A 19,246-nucleotide genomic window follows, 5' to 3' on the forward strand; every position below is an offset into this window, starting at 1 on the left:
TTTTAATTTGCTAAGAGCCATTATTGTCTGTGTCAGACTGAGCATTGGGCTGTAGGTCAGTGGCCATTCTTGGCATGCTAAGGAGCCCAATATGGAATAAGCGCTGTGACGGCTACTATCTTTTTCACCCTGATCCAGGGTCTGTCACCTGTTTCCAAGAAAAAAAAACATTGAAGTCATTCAGTGTCTCAAATAAATTACTCTATTTTGATAACAGAACTCAAGCCTTTGTCTTGAATTGTGTGTTTTCCCCCTTTTTTCTTGAGCTCATTAACATGTTGTAGATTTGGGGAAAAATTGAAAGGTTTTTGAGTCAAAAGTGTAAAAGATATTTAGATATTTAATATAGCATGAAATACATGTGTGTAAAAATACAACATGGACACCTGGCAATACAATAACTTTCTTTTAAGATTAGTTATTTAGCTTATTTCATTTTGTGGGGCTTTTACAGCTTAATGAAAATGATTCTTGTCACAAAATCAGTGTATGCAATTTAAAGAATTTGAAGAAATGCTTCTTCAAGCACTTAAAGTACTTTTAAAGGTCAGCCGTGTTCATTCTGGGACTGTTGAGTTGATGGGTCTGAAACGTAGCACTTTTGTTTTTTTTCTTTTTATGGAAAGGGATTTAAAAAAAAAAAAAAAAAAGGATTGGACTCAGGAATGAGGCTTAGTCTGTCATACCAAATAATGAAACTCATGACCAGTTCAAATCTCAGCAGGAAAACAAAGGCTTAATGGGAGACCATCTACAAAAAAAGTGACCACAAAAGCAATGCGGTGCAGCAAAGTGGAGGAAGGTGGTTTGTGGACGACCCCAGTTAGTGCCTCACAGAGTTCTCCAAGGATTCTCCGTCTGCGTCTACATCCTCATAGTCTTGTAGCTCGCTGGAAATGTGGATTTCAACTGTACTAGACTCTGAACCTAGCAAGACAAAATAGGGGTAGATTACTTGGTGCTTCTGCGCATTACACCAACTCAGCTTATCAAAACTGCGTATTTGTGTTAACATATATCTTTCCATGCAGCTTTTAATGTGGAAATGATGATTTGTGGTTTTTAAATGCATTAAAAAAAAAACATGGTCTATAAACAAGAATGGGGGGAAAAAACATATTCTTTCAAAGATTAACTTTATTTTTTAATATACTTAACATGTCAGGGACACTGGTGGTACAAAGCACTGAAAGGATTTTGTCCATGAGGTGTACGGTGCACAATTGTCACTCAGGGATAAAATTAACATGAATATGCTGCAAATGCACATAAGTGTTGAGCTACAGTACATATAGATATAACTGGGAGTTGTTTCCACGATATTCAAAAGGACTCAGCATATAAAGTTTGAATATTCACAATGAAAAATTAGCTGAACTTTAAAACAGCTTTTGAGGGACTATAGCGTTATAATCTCTTCAAATTATAAGTTAGAATTGCTGCTATATTATGCACTGATGTCAAATTATAGACCAATTTGTGTTGCTGTACTTGATACAATTTATATATATATATATTTTTTAATAAGCTGGTGCAGCTTAATGGATGCTTAGCATAAATTGAAAATTGTGTTATCACAGCTTGTCCAGCAGAGCAGCTTCAATTCCTTTTTGCAGTTTTCACATCCTTTTTTTAGCGCATGTGGCAGAGAATGAATCACAGAGCAGATGTGAAGCAGTGCGTCACAGTAAGTTGCAAACGTGTTTGTGAAATACATTGCTGGAAAGTCAAAGAATGAACTCGTCATTTTCTTTTTTCGATGTAATCTGCATACTACATCGAACGCTTTAGGTACGCCTCACTTGTACAGGGTTGGACCCTCTCTTGCCTTCAGAGCTGCCTTAATTCTTCATGCAAGGAATCAACAAGGTGCTGGAAACATCGCTCAGATTCTGCTTCATATTGCCATGATAGCATCGCACAGTTGCAGCAGATTTGTTAGCTCCACATCCATAATGCAAATCTGTTCCACCAGATCCCAAAGGTGCTCTATTGGATTAAGATCTGGTGACTGTGGAGGCCATTTGAGTACAGTGAACTCCTTGTCGTGTTCGAGAAATCAGTTTGAGAAATCTGAGTCTTGACAGGAAGCGTGGGGATGGAGGCAACCGTGAGAAGATGGGTACACTGTGGTCATGATCAGATGAACATTGTCAGCAACAATACTCGGGCAGGCTGTGGCATTTAAACGCTTAGCGAATAATAAGGGGGGCAAAATGTGACAAAAAAATATGCCACACACCATTACATCACCTGAGCTTTGATACAAGTTAGGATTGATCCATGCTTTCATGTTGTTCATGCCAAATCCCAGCTTTTCTGAATCATCAGACCAGGCAACTTCATTATTTTTAAATTTAAAAATACATCTTCTATTGTGGTGAGCCTCTGCAAACTGTAGCCTCACTTTCCTGTTCTTAGTTGACAGGAGTGGCACCAAAGTCTATTCTTCTGCTGTGGTAGCCCCTCTGCTTCCAGGTTTGATGTGTTCTCTTCTGCCATAGTTATTTTGAGTTACTGTTCCCTCCCTATCAGCTTGAAGGAGTCACTCTTCTATGACTGCTGGCATTAAGAAGGCATTTTCATACAGAGAAGTGCTGCTTACTGAATATTTTCTCTCTTTTGGACATTAAACCCTAGAGATGGTTGTGTGGGGAAAATGCCAGAAGGTCAGCAGTTTCTGAAATACTCAGACCAACCCCTTTGGCTCCTACAATAATGCCGTGTTCAGAGTTACTTAAATCACCTTTCTTCCCCATTCTGATGCTTGAACTTCAGCATATCATCTTAATAATGTCTGGATGCCTAAATGTATTGATTTTCTGTCATGTGATTGGTTGATTCGATATTTACATCAAGCAGTTAAACCGGCGTACCTAATAAAGTGGCTGTTGAAAGTATATATGCAGAATCTAATCTCCTTATTTTTCCTGGCTAAAAGTCAGTATCAGACAGAGTGATGTATTCTACCTGTTTTTCTTTCTTATTGGCTTCCACTGCTCTCTGTTTATTATCTGCACTTAATGCGCTGTGTGATAGCTTGGCACCAGAGTAGCACCTTGAAAAACTGCAGCTGATGAAATTACACAGCATGTCAGTCATCTATAAATAAAGCAACACACTCAGAGCGATAGCAGCAAAGTTCTAATCACTTTAGTTCATTCTCCACAGAAAATCTTTTAACTTCCTGTGCTCTGCAGTTTCCCATTGCTGTTGCATTCAGTACAAATCAAAAAGAAGAAATGAAGACAATTGTGGAGGGTGTTGCGTAACGTCACAACATGATTCATGGTTCCACCCAGTAAGCGTCAGCTACAGTACAGCAGTACAATATAAAATTCAATTTAAAATGAATCACAGCGAGCTTTATGTTTGCTTTAGTGGCTCTCTACTGTGACTAGGCCATTGCAACACCTTGATAAAGCTCATTTATTTTTAAAAAAGACAAAACAAAACATAACAGTATTCAGATCTCAAAGAAAATACTAAACCGTGCTTTATATTAAGGGGAGGTAGCCCATACAGTATATGATGCTGATATCTTTTTAGCATCACCAGCCCTGATATACTGGCGAGCTGCTACCACCATTGACATGCCGTTTACCTTCTGAGAGGACGCTGATGGCATCAGAGTGGTGTTGCCCGTTTCCCATCATGTTCTTCTGTGATTCCTGGACGTGACTCTGGTAAAGCAGAGTAGTTCCCACCACAGGGTTATGGGAAGTCATGTTAGCTGCTGAAGTAGAGACAGAGTCCCAGACCAGCTCCCTCCTCTGCTGCAGGCTGAAGTCAATGTCAAAGCCTGTCCAGCCATGAAAGGCCAGGGTGTTAAGGAAAGCCTGCATGGGGTTCAGTATACCCTGAAAGAGTGGAATATAAAGGTTTTCAAGGGATTGCATGCAGGTTAAAGTAGCGTGCTGTACGCTGGTTTCCTGTTAAAACCCACCATGATAAACCATGTGATGAGCGCTGTGTTCCTGATATTCCTCAAACTATTGTCACTGATGTCTATCTGCATCTCCAGGTAGAAGAGGAGGCTCTCATTAATGATGTTGGGAACCCAGCTAAAACATCGGAGAAGAAAAAACCCCCACATCTTATTACAAGAACATTAAAATGTTAATGATGTTTCTTATTTACAAATCATTGAAAAGACCTAATGGTTAGGTATAAAAAGTTTGAAATCACAAATAATTGTTTTGCATGTTTTGGCCTGTTTACTGAAATTGAAATATTGAAATCTTTAAGCAGGCTTGGCTTTAGTTTCTGTGACTGTGTGAGTTTTAAAAATCAATTTGCCCTCAGGTTCATCCTCATAAACACAAAATTTAATGCAGTTAAATTTAAGTTATTAAAAGAATACTGGATTAATAACTTCTCGACCTAGCCTCCGAAATATAACCTGGCCTTTCTTACAGTGTGAAGTTGCCAAAAAACTTGCCAAGACTGATAATTTGCTGTCAGTGGAAAGAATTAGTCTGGATCACCCATCCATAAAACTACAATGTTTTTTACATTCTGGTTTTTAAACCGGTTAAACCTTAGGCAGTATATAAAAGACAGGCATACAGTCATGGGAAAAAGGTTTCTCATTATTTTATGCAGTCCTGTGGAAAAATAAGTGCACCCCACGATTCAATAGCTTGTAGAAACACCTTTAGCAACAATAACTTGAAGTAATTGTTTTCTGTATGACCTTTGCAGTCTCTCACATCAGTGTGGAGGAATTTCAACCCCATCTTCTTTACATCATTGCTTCAATTCATTGAGGTTTGTAGGCATTTGTTTATGCACAGCTCTCTTAATGTGTTGCCACAGCATTTCAGCACTGACGTCTGGAATTTGACCGGGCCATCACAACACTTTTCTTTTTTAACTGTTCTGTTTTAGATTTTTTCAGCCAAACTTCAGTATGACAGATGGCCTTACATTTCACTCATTTCACAGACATTTTAATATTATGATATTTAGAGGAGTTCATGAACATTTGCCATGCTAAATGAGGCCTGTAGAGTCCGATATCTAGCTAATGGGTTGTTTGCAATTAATCTGAGCATTGCATTGGGTCTGTATTTTGAATTTATTGGGGAATTGTGGCATTGTTTACACACACCTGGATGCTTCAGCCCAGCAAGCTACCAAAACTTCACAGAATAAACTTCACAGGTTATTCACAGGGTGTCGTTCGAGAGTTGGGGCTTTCTCCCAATTATTGTAGGATCTTTACTTTGAAACAGCTGTTGTTAGTGATTTGATGCTGCATAATAACATTGAATTGAACTGAATTAACAGTGGAAACACTCAGGTTGTTCTTAAAGTTCAGTGGACTCTTTGCCATTTTGTTTTGTACATAGTCACCATGAAACTGGGTTAGGTTGGAGAGGTGGAGCTGAATGAGAAATTGAGGACACGTCACACTGATATGGTAACAACTTCTAAACCACTTGGCAGCTGCACTCTATAATTGTCCATTTTTAATCCAAACAGTACCATGATTTTATAAAATGATGCTATTTTGTGTTAAAAGAGACATGAAAAAAGCAAACGAGACCAGAAACTCTTTAGCAAAGTGTTCACTCAGCTCAGAAATCAAGTGAGATTTTTCTGTATTATACGGTGCGGTTCATGGGTCAAACAAAGGTGATTTAACATGTGGATAGATTCATTTTGTTTCATCTTATCAGTGCATTTTCTGTCTATGTTAACAGGCTGCCGGCTCGTAGCACTAGATTTATATTTACTACATAGCAAGAAGCACTTATTTCCTTCCCAAAACTAGTTCTTAACTTACCAAATAAAGAACACCAGCATAATTTTAAAGAAGCGTATTTTTATCTCATTCGCCAGCCGCCTCTCATTTTCCGTATAGATTCCTTGTCGTCCTTTCAGCAAAGATGTCACTAGGCGAGAGAGATGAGAAAGCATCTTATTTCCCCTCATTTACATGTGTAAGAAGTTGCATTTGTCAGAGAAATTCGAGAGCGAGGAACTCACCAGTAGATACGGTCCGATTAAAAAACACAGGGTTGGCTATGAGAACGAGCAGCATCGGTGCGTATGTGGTGACATAGTGAGGAATAGCATGTTGGAGGCCCTGCTCACAGCTGGGAGAAGAAAAAAAACATGAGAAATAGTTCATTCAGCATCAAAAATCAACTTTGTGATAGTTAACAGAATTATTGTAATATTTCTCTACGTCAGAAAATGCTGTACTTAACACTTAATAAAAGCCATACAACAGCAGACTTTTTCTATGGAAATAATGACATTTTTTAAGACATGGTTAGAACCACTGATATGTTTGATAAGTTCTCTGCTGTTATGTTATTGTGGCTGTTAATATGTAAACACGAAAATGTTAATTTTCTATTTTTCCACCAACGGATGCTTAAATGTGCCTGTCAGCAGGACAGCAGTCAGTGGTATCTTACTCAGAAATAGATGGATAGTACAGCATGGCCACTCCTTCAACACACAGCAGCACAGCCAGGCCCCATGTAATCATGTGGTAGAGTATAATGGTGCTGTTGGGGGAGAAGAAAAAACCAAAGTCATGAGACCAAGCTCACACTACGTGTTGTCGTTCTTTATCTTGAGGATATTTTTCCCCCATTTATTTGTTGTACAAAATGCAATTGAATAAGACTGAGTGGGGAGAGAAGTACGAGAGGCTTGTAAAACTCAGACTATAGCAACAATAGACAGCATGGAATCCTGCACCTTTAGTTTAGAATAAAAGAGTTGATTCAAACCAGTTTTATCTTGTGAAAACCAAAATATAAAAATACAGGTGGCAGTTGAGCATTGTGAGAGAAAAATGTTTCACACTCTGCTTGGTAAAAATATACTGCTTCAACTTGCATCCTATCAGAGGAGAAGCTAAGGTGATAATGAATTGCGAATGGAAGGTGAGGTGGGGGGAACCTGATTCCCGCAGATGTTTTCACCACCAGGAAGACGTCAACCGCATAACAAAAGGTCCACCAGAAAGAAGCGCTAAAAAACAACTGGATCCACATCTGCAACACATAAATTGCATGCCTTACACTTATTTTACAGATCATAATAACTGATAAAGATGTGTTGTTTACTTGGCTTATCAGCTATTTGTGTCATGTGTGATGATGCATTAAACAAAATGACCTCTTCTGTGCGTGAAGTGAATATTATTGGAACGAACAAATCTAAGTGTATTTTTCTATAATAATTTTTCTAATGTAAAAGTTATTGCTATCCTTTTGTCTTAATAACTACACATCTCTGCTTTCAACATCTGTGTTATCAAGGCATATATAAGTCTATCTCACTATTGCAAAAAAATACATACTGCGCTGCCTACGCAGAAGACTTCTGGCCAGACATCAGTGTTGTTGACTACTGAGATGTGGTCGACGATGTTTGGCAGACCTAGCCACACAGATGATCTTACAATGACACCTGCAAGAAGGAAACAGTGCATGATATTTAATTGTAGCTGCTGAGGAGGAAATCCCGCTTTGCAAGCAAATATAATTAAGGCGAAAACATTACCAGGAGATGTAAACTTGGTGTGGGTTTCATTACTTTTAAAACACCACAGATTTATTATTTTCAGCTTTTATTATTAAGTGCTTTGACTAATTAGATTTAAGTGGCAGCGTCCTTTCAGGAGTTATTTTACAATGTGGAAATATTAACGCCCACCAGGTGTGTTTTATAAGGGTGTTTCCATTTCCTCCATGAAACTTCCTAGCTTCACTGCCGAATGGAACAATGGAAGCACTCCCAGAATCTTTATTACTGTTCTGTATTTCATTTTAATCTGTGTCATCAGCGGGTTTCAAGCTGCTACCCTGCAGCGGTGCATGAATCTCCATGGGCACCAAGTACACAGAAATCAACCCATTTAGAAAAAAAAAGAGGTTGGGATGCTGTGTACAATTTAAGTTAAAGAAATTAATGTATACAATTTAAAACATTTAAAACCTTTGTTTAAATGAAAAGGTTAAACGTTAAAGCTTTAATGACATGTCCATTCTGGATCAGTGAAAGTTACAAGTCACCAGAAAATCACAGGTTTTGCAGATGTTGGCAAATATGATGGAAAAGAGAATAAAACAATACTGAGATATAAAGTTTTTCTCTTTGTTTGCACTCCTTCTGAAACCCAAAGACTGTTACCAGACTCAACAGCAGCTCAAATACCAGTGAGTTTGAAATGTTAAAATATAATACACTTGACCACTTTCCAGCATTGTTAATGAGTCCCACTTTGTTCCAGACAAACAGTGTTTGGCCCACATTTACTTTGTTGATATCTGCTCACTCTATTAATTAGCAACATCATAAGTACTCAGAGAGCATCTCAGGAGGGGTTTGCCACTCTTTGATAGACTGCCTACAAGAATAACATTTCTCAATATAAAAATTCAAAGAATATGGTTGCATTCTTTACAGTATGCAATAGCATCAAAGATTCAGAAGATGCAGACTACTCGATTCAACAAAGTCAAAAACTATACTGAATAGTTGAAATCCCAAGAAACTGTGGAAGCTTATTTTAGCCATAAAAAAGAGCCAACCACAAGTCTACATTTTGAGTTACTAAGTCAACAATTTGAGATCATAGCACAAAATTTCAATTTATGAATGTCAAAAACAAGCTTTCAAAGAACTAAATAGTGACTTGGACATTAACACTAACTTTAACCACTGGCCAACAGCACAGTTTATTGCTGCATTCACAAATGTGAGCTGAACCTCTACAATGCAAAGGGGGAAAAATACATACAAGATCCAGAAACACTGGTGCCAACTCTGGGTCACGCTCATTTAAGATGGGCATAGGTGAAGTGGAAAACTCACTGTTGCATACCATGCAATCATGCTCTACTAACCGTTCTGTGAAGGCCTATTTAGTGATGAAAGATTCACATGCAGGCACTGGAAAGACCTTATAAGGCCTTACTTATTTCAGCAAGACAATGTCAAACCAAACCCTGCATTTTCTCAAACATCAGTAAATAATATTTGGTGAACGAGTATGTGAAGGAAACTGGCCCGCTGTCACTCATCTAAAAAAAAAAAGGTGCTGGCATCAAATTCAAAATCTAAACAATTTTCAAAATCCAATAATTGCTTTCTCACAGATAAGGATTTCAACAAAAATACATATGAAATAATCTAAACAATCATACTAAATACTGTTTTTATTTACATTTAATTTTTTTACATTTGTATTTGGAAAGATTATCGTGTCATCCCTGTGTGACTTTGAGAAATCCGCCGCATTCCAATCAATCTAGGCCAAGTAAAAGTGCAGCATCTTCTGAGTTATTTCATCACTCACATGAGAGGATCCCGATTCGTTCTTTTGATTTTAATTGAATTCATGACCCTGGGCACACATTTTATCTTGTAAAAATATATGTAGCATCGACTATTGCAGATTAAATCTCACACTTTTCTTTTAACAGACACATTTCTCATAGTTGCACCTATGCAATGCAGTGCAACAAAGGGGTTAAAAGGAAAGTATGTGCGTGCGTAATTAGATCCAGCAAGCAAAACCACGCTGCGAAAACTAACTCGCTCTTTGCCTCAACTATGAAGAGAAAAAGTAGGTCAATGCCAGCAGTTTCTTCTCTACCTGTGCATCCCAATATGTCACATATACTGATGATGAACAATATCCGCGAGGAGGACGCAGGCCTTGGCAGAGGATACTGCCCGAGTCTTCTGTATCCTTTGCGTTTTGGTAGAATTTGTAAAATAGCGAATAAGAGGCTTAAAGCCGCGCTTCCCAGACTTAAAGCGCCGAATAAGACGGGCTGAAAAGTGACCACAAACTCTGTCGCCGCGTCTCGGTTCGGGCAGCAGAAAGTCTCCATCCGCGGAGATGCCATGATGGACTGAAGGAAAAAGCAGCGCGGAGAAAGAGAAAGGAAGAAAATGAACTACCGTGCCAGAAGAAAGAAGACAAAGAAAAGAAAATGAGAGGAAATGACTGAGTCCATGACCCAACTGAGAAATCACGGGGTTGAATCATCATGTGCTTCCATTTAATCCCTGCAGTTGTAGCTTAACTGTGTCACACAAAGCAAGAATCCGACAAAGCGCCGTTGTTTGAAAAGGTCTTAAAAGGTCTTAAAAGGGGTGGCTTCATCACAGTACTCTGTGTATTTATGTATCAGTTTAAACGATTTACAGAAAAGCCCGCAAATGCACAAAACATCACAATATTATGATCTTATTATATTATATTTACATTAGTGTATAAAAATATATGTAAATCAACCAATTAGTCCCTGTTTCTGCTGTTAACCCCTTTGCATGACTAATTCCGTTCATTAGAGAAATAGTACTTTTTTACACAGGACGTGAAATACCACACAGACATCCCCAAACATTTAATCTCTGTCAGTCTCTTGGACAGCTCTGAAGGTTTCAAGCCGGACAGGTGTTGTGCCAAAAAGTGATTTCTGATGTTTCTGTGCGTTTTTATGTGTAATATATTTGCTTATTTTGTTAAACGGACTGTAGTCCATTGAATTTTTAAACAGTGTTAACAAAGAAATGTCCCATTTGTAAATATCTTTATGGCTCTGCGTTATTGTACCCGCATTATAATCAATTCAGGCCTCTATGGCCATTTAAAATATCTTCATAAAACCGTGATGTTGTATTTGTTGATCTTTCTGCTGCCCTCTCAGCCAGAGCTCTTTTGAAAAAGACATTTTTAATGTTAATGACAGTTTTTACCCAGATGAATAAAGGATATATAAAAGTCTCTTTGCCGAAAAACCGACTGCAGCCTCTACCTTGTGACTTGAATTCTCTTTCTGGCTCAGAATGACTTGATATCATTCATCATAGATATGTTTGACCAACAAGTCACTTACATCAGTTTTTAGGCAAATACAGGAAACCACTTGTTGTTAGTTGCTTTTTGGCACAACACGTGATTAAGAAGTGTTCTCTGTAAAGGCAGAAGATCTATGCCCTCCTCCTGGAGGTGATGCAAACCCCTTCATGTCTGCATGCATAAACTGGGACTCCTCCACCTTTTGGTGAGCTGTGAATGGTCCTCTGGTGAGCTGTACCAAGTGATCAGTAAACAACTAAACCTACGTGCTTTGAGTTTATCTATTTGTTTACATTTTTCCTAGTCAAATCGAGTCGTATCTGCACTATGCCCTGTTTAAACGTGATCCACGAGCACGGAAAGCTTGGGTCTAAATGGTTTCAACCCATTTCTTAGACTCCAGACAGAAAAGCTGACATGTGGTGCACTGTGCTTGCATGGGTTAGCTGAGTCTTGTATGAAGTCCAAATACAGGAGAGGTCATAGCTGCTGGATCTGCTTGCCTGGCCTGAGATCTGAGAAAACTGGTGGACATTTGAAGCAGATTTATTTGGGGAACAAAGCATCAAGGGCCTTCATTATTCTGAAATACAGAGAAGGCATTCATTCAGTTTGCAAAGAGCTTTTCTAATCCATATGCACCTTTCCCTGACAAGGCACAAAGTCAATTGTACAGCGAGTGTGTAGCCTTTTGCCAGAGATTAACAGCTCCCATAGGAATACAATTACAGTATTGATTTGCTTTGAACATCTGCTCTCTGTGACTGCCCTCTGCTGGTCTGCATATATTCTATAGCTCTAAAGAATTGAGCTGATGTAATATGCAATTCTTACATTATGCAAAATACATTTTAATAAATATTTTAAATGAATTAGCTGCTACCATGATTGATTACAGATTTTATTTTCTGTAATTCACACAGGACACAGACCAGTAATAATTAAGCAGCACATTTACTGTGTCCAGGTCCAAATGCATTTACTTTTCAGCTGTAATGTAAATAATATTAGGTAAGAAATTTTAAAAAGAAGGTTGCTTTTGGGTAAGAAAAGGTGTTAAGCAATTTATACATGAACAGTAGAGGCAACTCTAGAATGGAAAATGGACCCGTGGGTGTGCTAAATTAAAGGAAAGGTCAGCAGTACACCGACTCATGTCAAACAAAGTTTTGCCAAGTCAAAGGTTCTAATGCACGAGGTCTGAACCATTAAAACATCAACAACCAACAGTCAGCTGTGTAAAGCCACAGTGGAGGAATGAAATCCTTAGCAGGAAAGTCTGTGTGTGTATTATATTTTGAGCTTCTCTCCACGTGACTTCCTTCCTCTGAAACTGTTGGCCATCCCCAGAAATAAAAATGAGATTGCAGAGTGTATGAAAGTCTTTGGTACCATTTTGCTGCTTTCCTTTGCTCTCTGTGTCTCATGTCACATGTGCAATGACTGTAATTATTTCGTAAAAATACTATATAGAATAAAAAAACTGTGTCACAGGGTGAAGTTGTAAAGACTGATGGCCACAGGTAGGAATGACTTCCTGTGATGTTATGTGGTAAGCAAACCGGGACAACATCCTCCTTTCTAACACCACCATCAAAAAGTCAAGCTCCACACCCACAACATTACTGGGCTTTGTGGATCAGTTTGTTGAGTCTGTCTGATGCTTGTTACTCTCAGTCTGCTGCCTCAGCATACCACAGCGCAGCAGATGGCACTGGTCACCGCAGACTCATAAAGCAGCCACAGCATCATCCCACAAATATCCCACAAATATCAAAGGACCTCAGAAAATCCAATAATATACCATGGCATGAAGCGTTATTGCTGAAGAAAACTTTCAAAATGATTAGAGCTACTTTTAACAAACCAGTTGCAACAAAGTGAGCGCTTTATGTCAAGTAACAATTTTCAAGAAAATGTAACCAAAGTCATAAAATCTGGGCATAATTTTAAAGAGCTTATTATATCCGATAACTGGAAACAATATACTGCATGAAGATCAAATTCTTTAAATGTAGAAAGTCACTCTTGCCTCCAAGTTTTTAAACCAATGATGCATAATATTTTTCTGAGGGGGGCACAACTTTATAATAAACACCGAATATTAATTTCCCTTTATTAAAGTTAAAACGCCAGAAACCCCCTCCCCCAGCGCCGCCCATGTTTCCTGCTGGAGAGGATGGGTGTGGAGGTACAGTGTCATATTACACACAAACTACAGACCTGTTCAACAGGCGTCTTTCTCTCGTTTTCTGCACCTCCATTGGCTGAGACTAAAACTGCTACTTGAAACTAGCCTGCTTCCTGAATGGCAAACACTTTGTGTGACAGGAAATAACACTGACAGAACCAAGGTCAGTCACATATCTACTGAAAAAGATCAAAACAAAAACAAATGAGGACAAAATATATTTAACTCCTAGTTGGACACAGTTCAGTTTAGGTTCCAAAGGCTGTGGCGAAAGACAACCGGGCCACAGAGGAGCTTTTGAACCCACACTGTGAGTTATGTCTGCTGGACAGAAAAACACTCCGCGAGACCCTACATGTCAAAGTGGAACTGTTTGTTTCTCAAACCCTTTGATGAGTGGTGAGTAACAGTGCAAGCTCACACTGCAGCTGGGCTCTATTTACTGCTTTATGCAGAGACTTTCATCCGGTCTTCTAATGTATTCATGTACCTATGCAGGTAGGTTTCTAAGTTAAATAACTATTTTATTTGTCTGCACAAAGATGTTGAATCAGACTGGTCTCCAATTCACGAAGCAGCCTTTAACGGACGTCTCCTCACCCTGCAAAAGCTCATTGATCAGGTAGAGTTTTAACTGAATATTGTAAGTTGTGCTAAAAGGGGAAAAAAAAGTTGCCTTCCCATAATATTAGATGTTAAATAACCATGTGTTTCTCACTATGATGTGAAACCTTTAATAAGGCGACTGTGTCCTCATATGGCAGCTTGCTTTCCAAAAGTTGCCATGTGCATTTACCTCAATGACTCTACATGTGCTGTGTTTTGTTCACAGGGTGCATGTGTAAATCTGAACACTCTGGATATGGCCTCACCCCTTCATGGGGCGTGTACACAAGGTCACACGGCTTGTGCCAAGCTTCTGATGGAAAACGGTGCAAATGTCAGTAAAGCATCATCATGTGGTGTTGGTTTATTTGTGGTTTTTGGCTGAATTCATGAGAATCTCAAATTTAAGACGGTATGCTGTCAGTTTTTGCTTGAAAGAGACTCACAGTTCGTTCCCAAAACAACCATGTCAATTATTGCCAATATTAACTTATTGATGGGAGACTGCAGTAAGATTTTAACCGAAGACACAGCCACGGTCGTGCATGGACAATAACTCATTAACAAACAAACATCAGCTGATATAAAGCCAAATTTGTCCAACCACCGTTATCAGAATGAGAATCAGAGTCAGAAATTTTTAATGATCCCTGAAGAAATTATGTAGTCACAGTCCTTCTAAGACAGTAAGAATACGTAACTAAACAAACCAAAACATGTGTAAATATTTTTAGTGATTTTTTTTATTCATTGTTAACCTTATTGCTATATCGCCATGCATCAGGTAAACAGCTCAACTGTGGATGGAAAAACTGCCCTGACAGAAGCATGTGCTCAGGGGCACGTGACCTGTGTATCGCTGCTTCTTCAACATGGAGCTGCTTCCCTGGGGACCAGCCAGTCCAGTTCTCCAATTCATATAGCTGCAACAAAAGGTTCGAGGTCAGACTCAGATATGTGAAAAATCTATCCTGGCAGAAGTCCCAAAATCTCTTGAATGGCAGGCAAAAGCAGATTTTTACAGCAGAACCTTTCAAGAACATTTCTTATCATTGTGGTGATTTCTGTTTCCTCTCCCTAGGTCATCCTGAGTGCATTGAACCTCTTGTTCAGTACGGAGCAGATGTGGATCAGCATGTTGACGAGTTAGGAACCCCTCTCCAGATTGCCTGCTCCAATCAGCATCTGAGCACCGTGAGGAAACTATTGCAGCTGGGTAAGAAAGCTTCTCATTTGAACTTTTATTGCTAAAAGAATATCCATTCTTCCAATATCTTATCAGTTGGTGGAAGACTTTGAGACCTTTTCAATGGCAAAAAGAGAGTGGTGCTCCATTGTGCGATATTCAGAGTGCAAGTCTAGTGTTCAATATTTTATTGAGAGAAGCGTACAAAAACTTGCGTATAAAACCCTTTGTGGCTGCAGACAGAGCTGTGGAAAATTAGATAAACCCCTACACACAACATCACATGAGCCAGCATTAGTAGGGGTTGAAGATTGGGTTTATAGAGCAGAGAATTAATTATCTTATTAGACCTGTTTGGTGGAGGCTAGCTGCAGGGGCTACTTTAGAAACTCTTGTAATATCATAAACATTACACACAATAGCAGTACAGGTAATGTAGAGGCTGGATTTTAATAACAAGAAAGGTATATAACATGGAAATATGTGCCATGCTATGGTGCTGCGCAAAGGTTTCAGGCACTAAAGTGAAGATGTCTTGCAAAAATATCATCAGTACTTCAAACCTCAGTGTGCGGTAAACAAACCCAAATCATATCAATATTTCTTGTACCAACATGGCTTTTAAGACAGTAGATCTACTCTGTATATTTGCATGTACTTTCACAAGCTACCTTGCATGTTGCGCTAAGAAACCACAGTCCTCTTGTGGCTTCAGGTTTTGTGTTTTTTCATGTAATCCCAGGCTTGGAGACTCTTAGCATCTTTTGCAGGACTCCTTGTCCTTATTCTTGTAAATTAAAATACAGCAGTTTTTTCCTGACTTGGGTTGTTCAACTGTTCTAACAAAGAAAACCTTTACCTGAACCACAACAAAAGCTTTATTTCATGTAATGTGGGGACATCATATTTGGCCTTTTCTTTTCTTCAGGTGCAAATGTGAACAGCAGCGTGTCTGGGGACTCGCCTCTGCACATGGCCGCCCGTCAGTCCAGCCCTGAGTTGACATCCGTCCTGCTTGAACATGGGGCGGATCTCTTCCTTAGGAACTCAGAGGGCAGGCAGCCACTGGACCTCGCTCCGCCCAACAGCCTTACAGAGAGACTTCTGAAACAAGCAGGAGGTAGTCGAGACTTTGCACTCAAGACTTTGCACTGGGCTGGTGGCGCAGCAAGAAGCTAACCATCTATAACGGCTCATGCTTCTCCCCTGAGTGTCCCCAGGAATGTCTCCTCTAATGCAGCTGTGCCGACTACACATCAGGAAAGCTGTGGGCAACAAGAGGCTGGGTGCGATTTGTGACCTTCAGTTACCCACAGAACTGATAGAGTATCTGCTCTACCAATCAGACCCAAGGGGAGATCTTAATGCGCTGAAATTCCTCAACCCTGCAACCTCAGATTTTGAGTCTTAAAAGTTTTTGGTCAATAGGGGGCAGACTTGTATAATCTTACATGGTGGCAACAACGTCCGTGCTCCTGGTTGATGATGAACCACAATGTCGGAATTACTTTCAGTGAAAGATATCCTATATCTTTGTTGCTTCCCTCAGGAAGGGAGGCTGGATGGGAAAGACATCAATTAGTCTTGATGTTTAATACAGGTGGATGATGCGCACAAGCTACCAGACGTTAGGCTACTAAAAAAACTCTTTTTTTTTTTACTCCTTTAAGTTTTTGTTCATAGATATTTTATGTTTCGCTTAGAAATGTGTTGCTCTTAATAGTAAGGCAAATAAAAACGCACTACTGAATGCAATGATTCCTGTTCATACCTTTTTTATTACTCAAGTTTAAGACAAATATTCTAGTGTTAAGATATCTTACTAATGACTTACTGAAAAAGCTGTTGCACTCTTAAAGAGTACATTTGAACAGAAAAACAACATAATTAGAAGCACAATGGATAAAACTAAAATACCCGAGCCCAGAAAAAAGTGAACTTCCTCTGTTTATCATGTGAATTAATCTTATGTCATCATTTCAGTAAAGCCTATTTTTACATAAACACAATCAATACTCTTCTGTGTACCTGACTAAAAAACTGGGCCCTTTATAGATGCTATAGTAAAGATGCAAGATTCTGTTTTTCTTGTGTTGCTCTATGAGGGAACAAGAGCATCAAGATAGAACAACACTGTACACAATGCAATGACTTTTTCTTAAAGGTCACCACTTATGGCTATTCCCTTAAGATGCAATGAGTAGAGGCAGTGGAGGTAGACGAGTTTAAATACCTGGGGTCAACCTTTCAAAATAACCGACAGTGCACGAGTGTGGTGAAAAAGAGACTGCAGGGAGGGTGGAGTGGGTGGAGACGAGTGTCAAGGGTGATTTGTGACAGAAAGGAAGCAGCAAGAGTGAAAGTGAACATTTACAAGATGGTAGTGAGACCTGCTATGATGTATGGTTTGGAGATAGTGGTGCTGACAAAAAGACAGGAGGTAGCAGAGCTGAAGATTTTGATTGGGAGTAACCCAGAGGGACAGGGTTATATCAAAGGAACAGCTCAGTTTGGAATTAGACAGGAGGGGAAATAGATATACTGAAAAAAGGGTGCTGAAGATGGAGCTGGAAGGCAGGAGGGGAAAAAACAGCATAAAGAAGATTCATAGATGTGGTGAGAGAAGACATGCAGAGTTGGTGTGATGGGGGAAGATAGGGTGAGATGGAGGCAAATGACCTGCTGTGGAGACCCCTAAAGGGAGGAACTGAAAGAAGGGAAAAAAGAAGATGAACTTATCTCCATTCCCCAAATCCAGTATTGACAATAAGCTGCTGGTTTCACAGTAAACATTTGTTCCAATGCAGAAACGCCCATAGTTTTATTCAAGAATGTCCTATAACCAGGAACTTTGAGCAAGGCATTACTTTGTAATGCTTAGTCCTAGCAGCCTGTAAGCTTATCAACAACCTACCAAGTAAGCACTCACTGACCCTTGACCCATATTTAATCAATACATACAACAGAACAGGAGCCAGAGCAGAAAAGAGGCTTATACTAGAAGTAAAAAGCAAGAAATGACTAAAGCAGACAATATGACTGGGATATGGATGCATTTTATGCATCTGTCATTTTTATTGGAAATGAGTAATGCCACTGTATCAAAATCATTGATTTCAACAGGTCATTTACAGATGATGAAGGAGCAGAATGTGCTGCTCCTTCACCTCTGGACATCAACATGATTTTATTCAATTCACCCACAGCCTTCTTGTTGAATGCGGCACTCGTTAACTCCCCATTGATCCCTCTGTTCCAATACGGCGCCCGAACTAAATCGTCACCCCCTCAAACACTGCATTAGCGCCCGGGGCCAGGAACACACGCACGCACACAGAGTTTCGATTTACCTGATCTTTAATGTGAAATCAATGCTACGGAGGAGTTTCTGTCTTCTGCAGCTGCTGGAAAAAAAAGACGTACAATATCCACAGCTTGCAATTAGTGATATCTCGAAAATCAGATGAGGCAAGTCTGTCTGGGAATCACCGTCATATGACCACTTGAATAATTTCCCACTCCAGTCATCCTGGCTGTTTTTGGACTCTCTGCTATTCTTCTGAAATATTTCAGAGTTCAGTCACGTGCTGCATGGCACTCAGATGCACTCCAAAAATCAACCAAGCTATGTGTGATACCAAAGCTTTTACTTTTTTCCCCTCTAGAGGCACACACTCCATTAACCTCTATCCATTTTTTTTAAAGTGCATTGGCACTTTTTACCCAAATAGTGCAGAATGCACTTCCTAGCAAGGATGCAAGTTTTACATCCAATGCACATTCACTTAAAGCTATCCTATACCTTCTAGAAAGCGCATACACGAAGCTTTCACTTAAAGAAAGACAGCATATTTAGAGTTACCTCCAAAATATTAAAAGCTAGAGATGACAAAACACGATGCCATGTGCAGGGAAACAAAATAAATAAACAAATATTTTGTGGCATGTGAAAGCTGCCCAGTGTTCATAATGAAAGCAGGATTAGTTTACTCATTAATGCATGAAGAATTCTAATCACCCCTAAAATGTAAGCAGCTACCACTGACTGTGAACAAACTGCAAGTTGTTAAAGCCAGGCAGCCCTTATGTGCACACATCTAATAAGCAAACCGCGATCACTCCTCGCGCCGCGGCTCACATCCTGATTGCTCCGAGCTGGATCTTGTTATAGATATCAGCGCTTCCCACTAAGCTACAAGTGGGTTGTGCCGTGTCCTTGCACTCGCCAGTAATTGCTTTGGTAATTTTAGTTTAGTTCAGTGTTGGGGTAATTAAAACAAATTGAGGAGATAGTGTAGACAGAGATCTCTTGTGGCTCCTTGCTCGGAGTGTGGAGAAGTTTAGTGAGGTCATATGTTGCGATGTTTTCAATTAAGCACCTCTGTACTAATGAGGGTGCTCGGGAGCTTGAATATTTATG

General features: G+C 39.4%; 2 protein-coding genes across 3 annotated transcripts; one reads left to right on the forward strand and one right to left on the reverse strand.

Moving 5' to 3' along the window:
• Window positions 1-184: 184 nt before the first annotated feature.
• Window positions 185-11,021, reverse strand: gpr143 (G protein-coupled receptor 143). Its single transcript, XM_026145680.1, has 9 exons — window positions 9,629-11,021; window positions 7,328-7,437; window positions 6,925-7,019; window positions 6,432-6,524; window positions 5,995-6,104; window positions 5,792-5,900; window positions 3,947-4,064; window positions 3,605-3,860; window positions 185-927 (listed from the first exon to the last, which is right to left on the reverse strand). Exons 1-9 carry the CDS (start codon window positions 9,882-9,884, stop codon window positions 824-826), a joined length of 1,251 nt encoding a protein of 416 aa, XP_026001465.1. The 5' UTR covers window positions 9,885-11,021; the 3' UTR covers window positions 185-823.
• Window positions 11,022-13,067: 2,046 nt separating this feature from the next.
• Window positions 13,068-16,584, forward strand: LOC113008485 (ankyrin repeat and SOCS box protein 9-like). Of its 2 annotated transcripts, XM_026145933.1 has the most exons (7): window positions 13,068-13,433; window positions 13,577-13,656; window positions 13,867-13,974; window positions 14,425-14,575; window positions 14,722-14,856; window positions 15,755-15,946; window positions 16,047-16,584. In XM_026145933.1, exons 1-7 carry the CDS (start codon window positions 13,352-13,354, stop codon window positions 16,235-16,237), a joined length of 939 nt encoding a protein of 312 aa, XP_026001718.1. In that variant the 5' UTR covers window positions 13,068-13,351; the 3' UTR covers window positions 16,238-16,584. The 2 variants fall into 2 exon arrangements, with proteins under 2 accessions (XP_026001718.1, XP_026001717.1); XM_026145932.1 differs by lacking the exon at window positions 13,068-13,433 and having other exon boundaries at window positions 13,589-13,974; window positions 14,425-14,856.
• Window positions 16,585-19,246: the final 2,662 nt, after the last annotated feature.

This window comes from Astatotilapia calliptera, chromosome 16 (assembly GCF_900246225.1).
Source record: "Astatotilapia calliptera chromosome 16, fAstCal1.2, whole genome shotgun sequence".
NCBI classification, from domain to species: Eukaryota; Metazoa; Chordata; class Actinopteri; order Cichliformes; family Cichlidae; genus Astatotilapia; species Astatotilapia calliptera.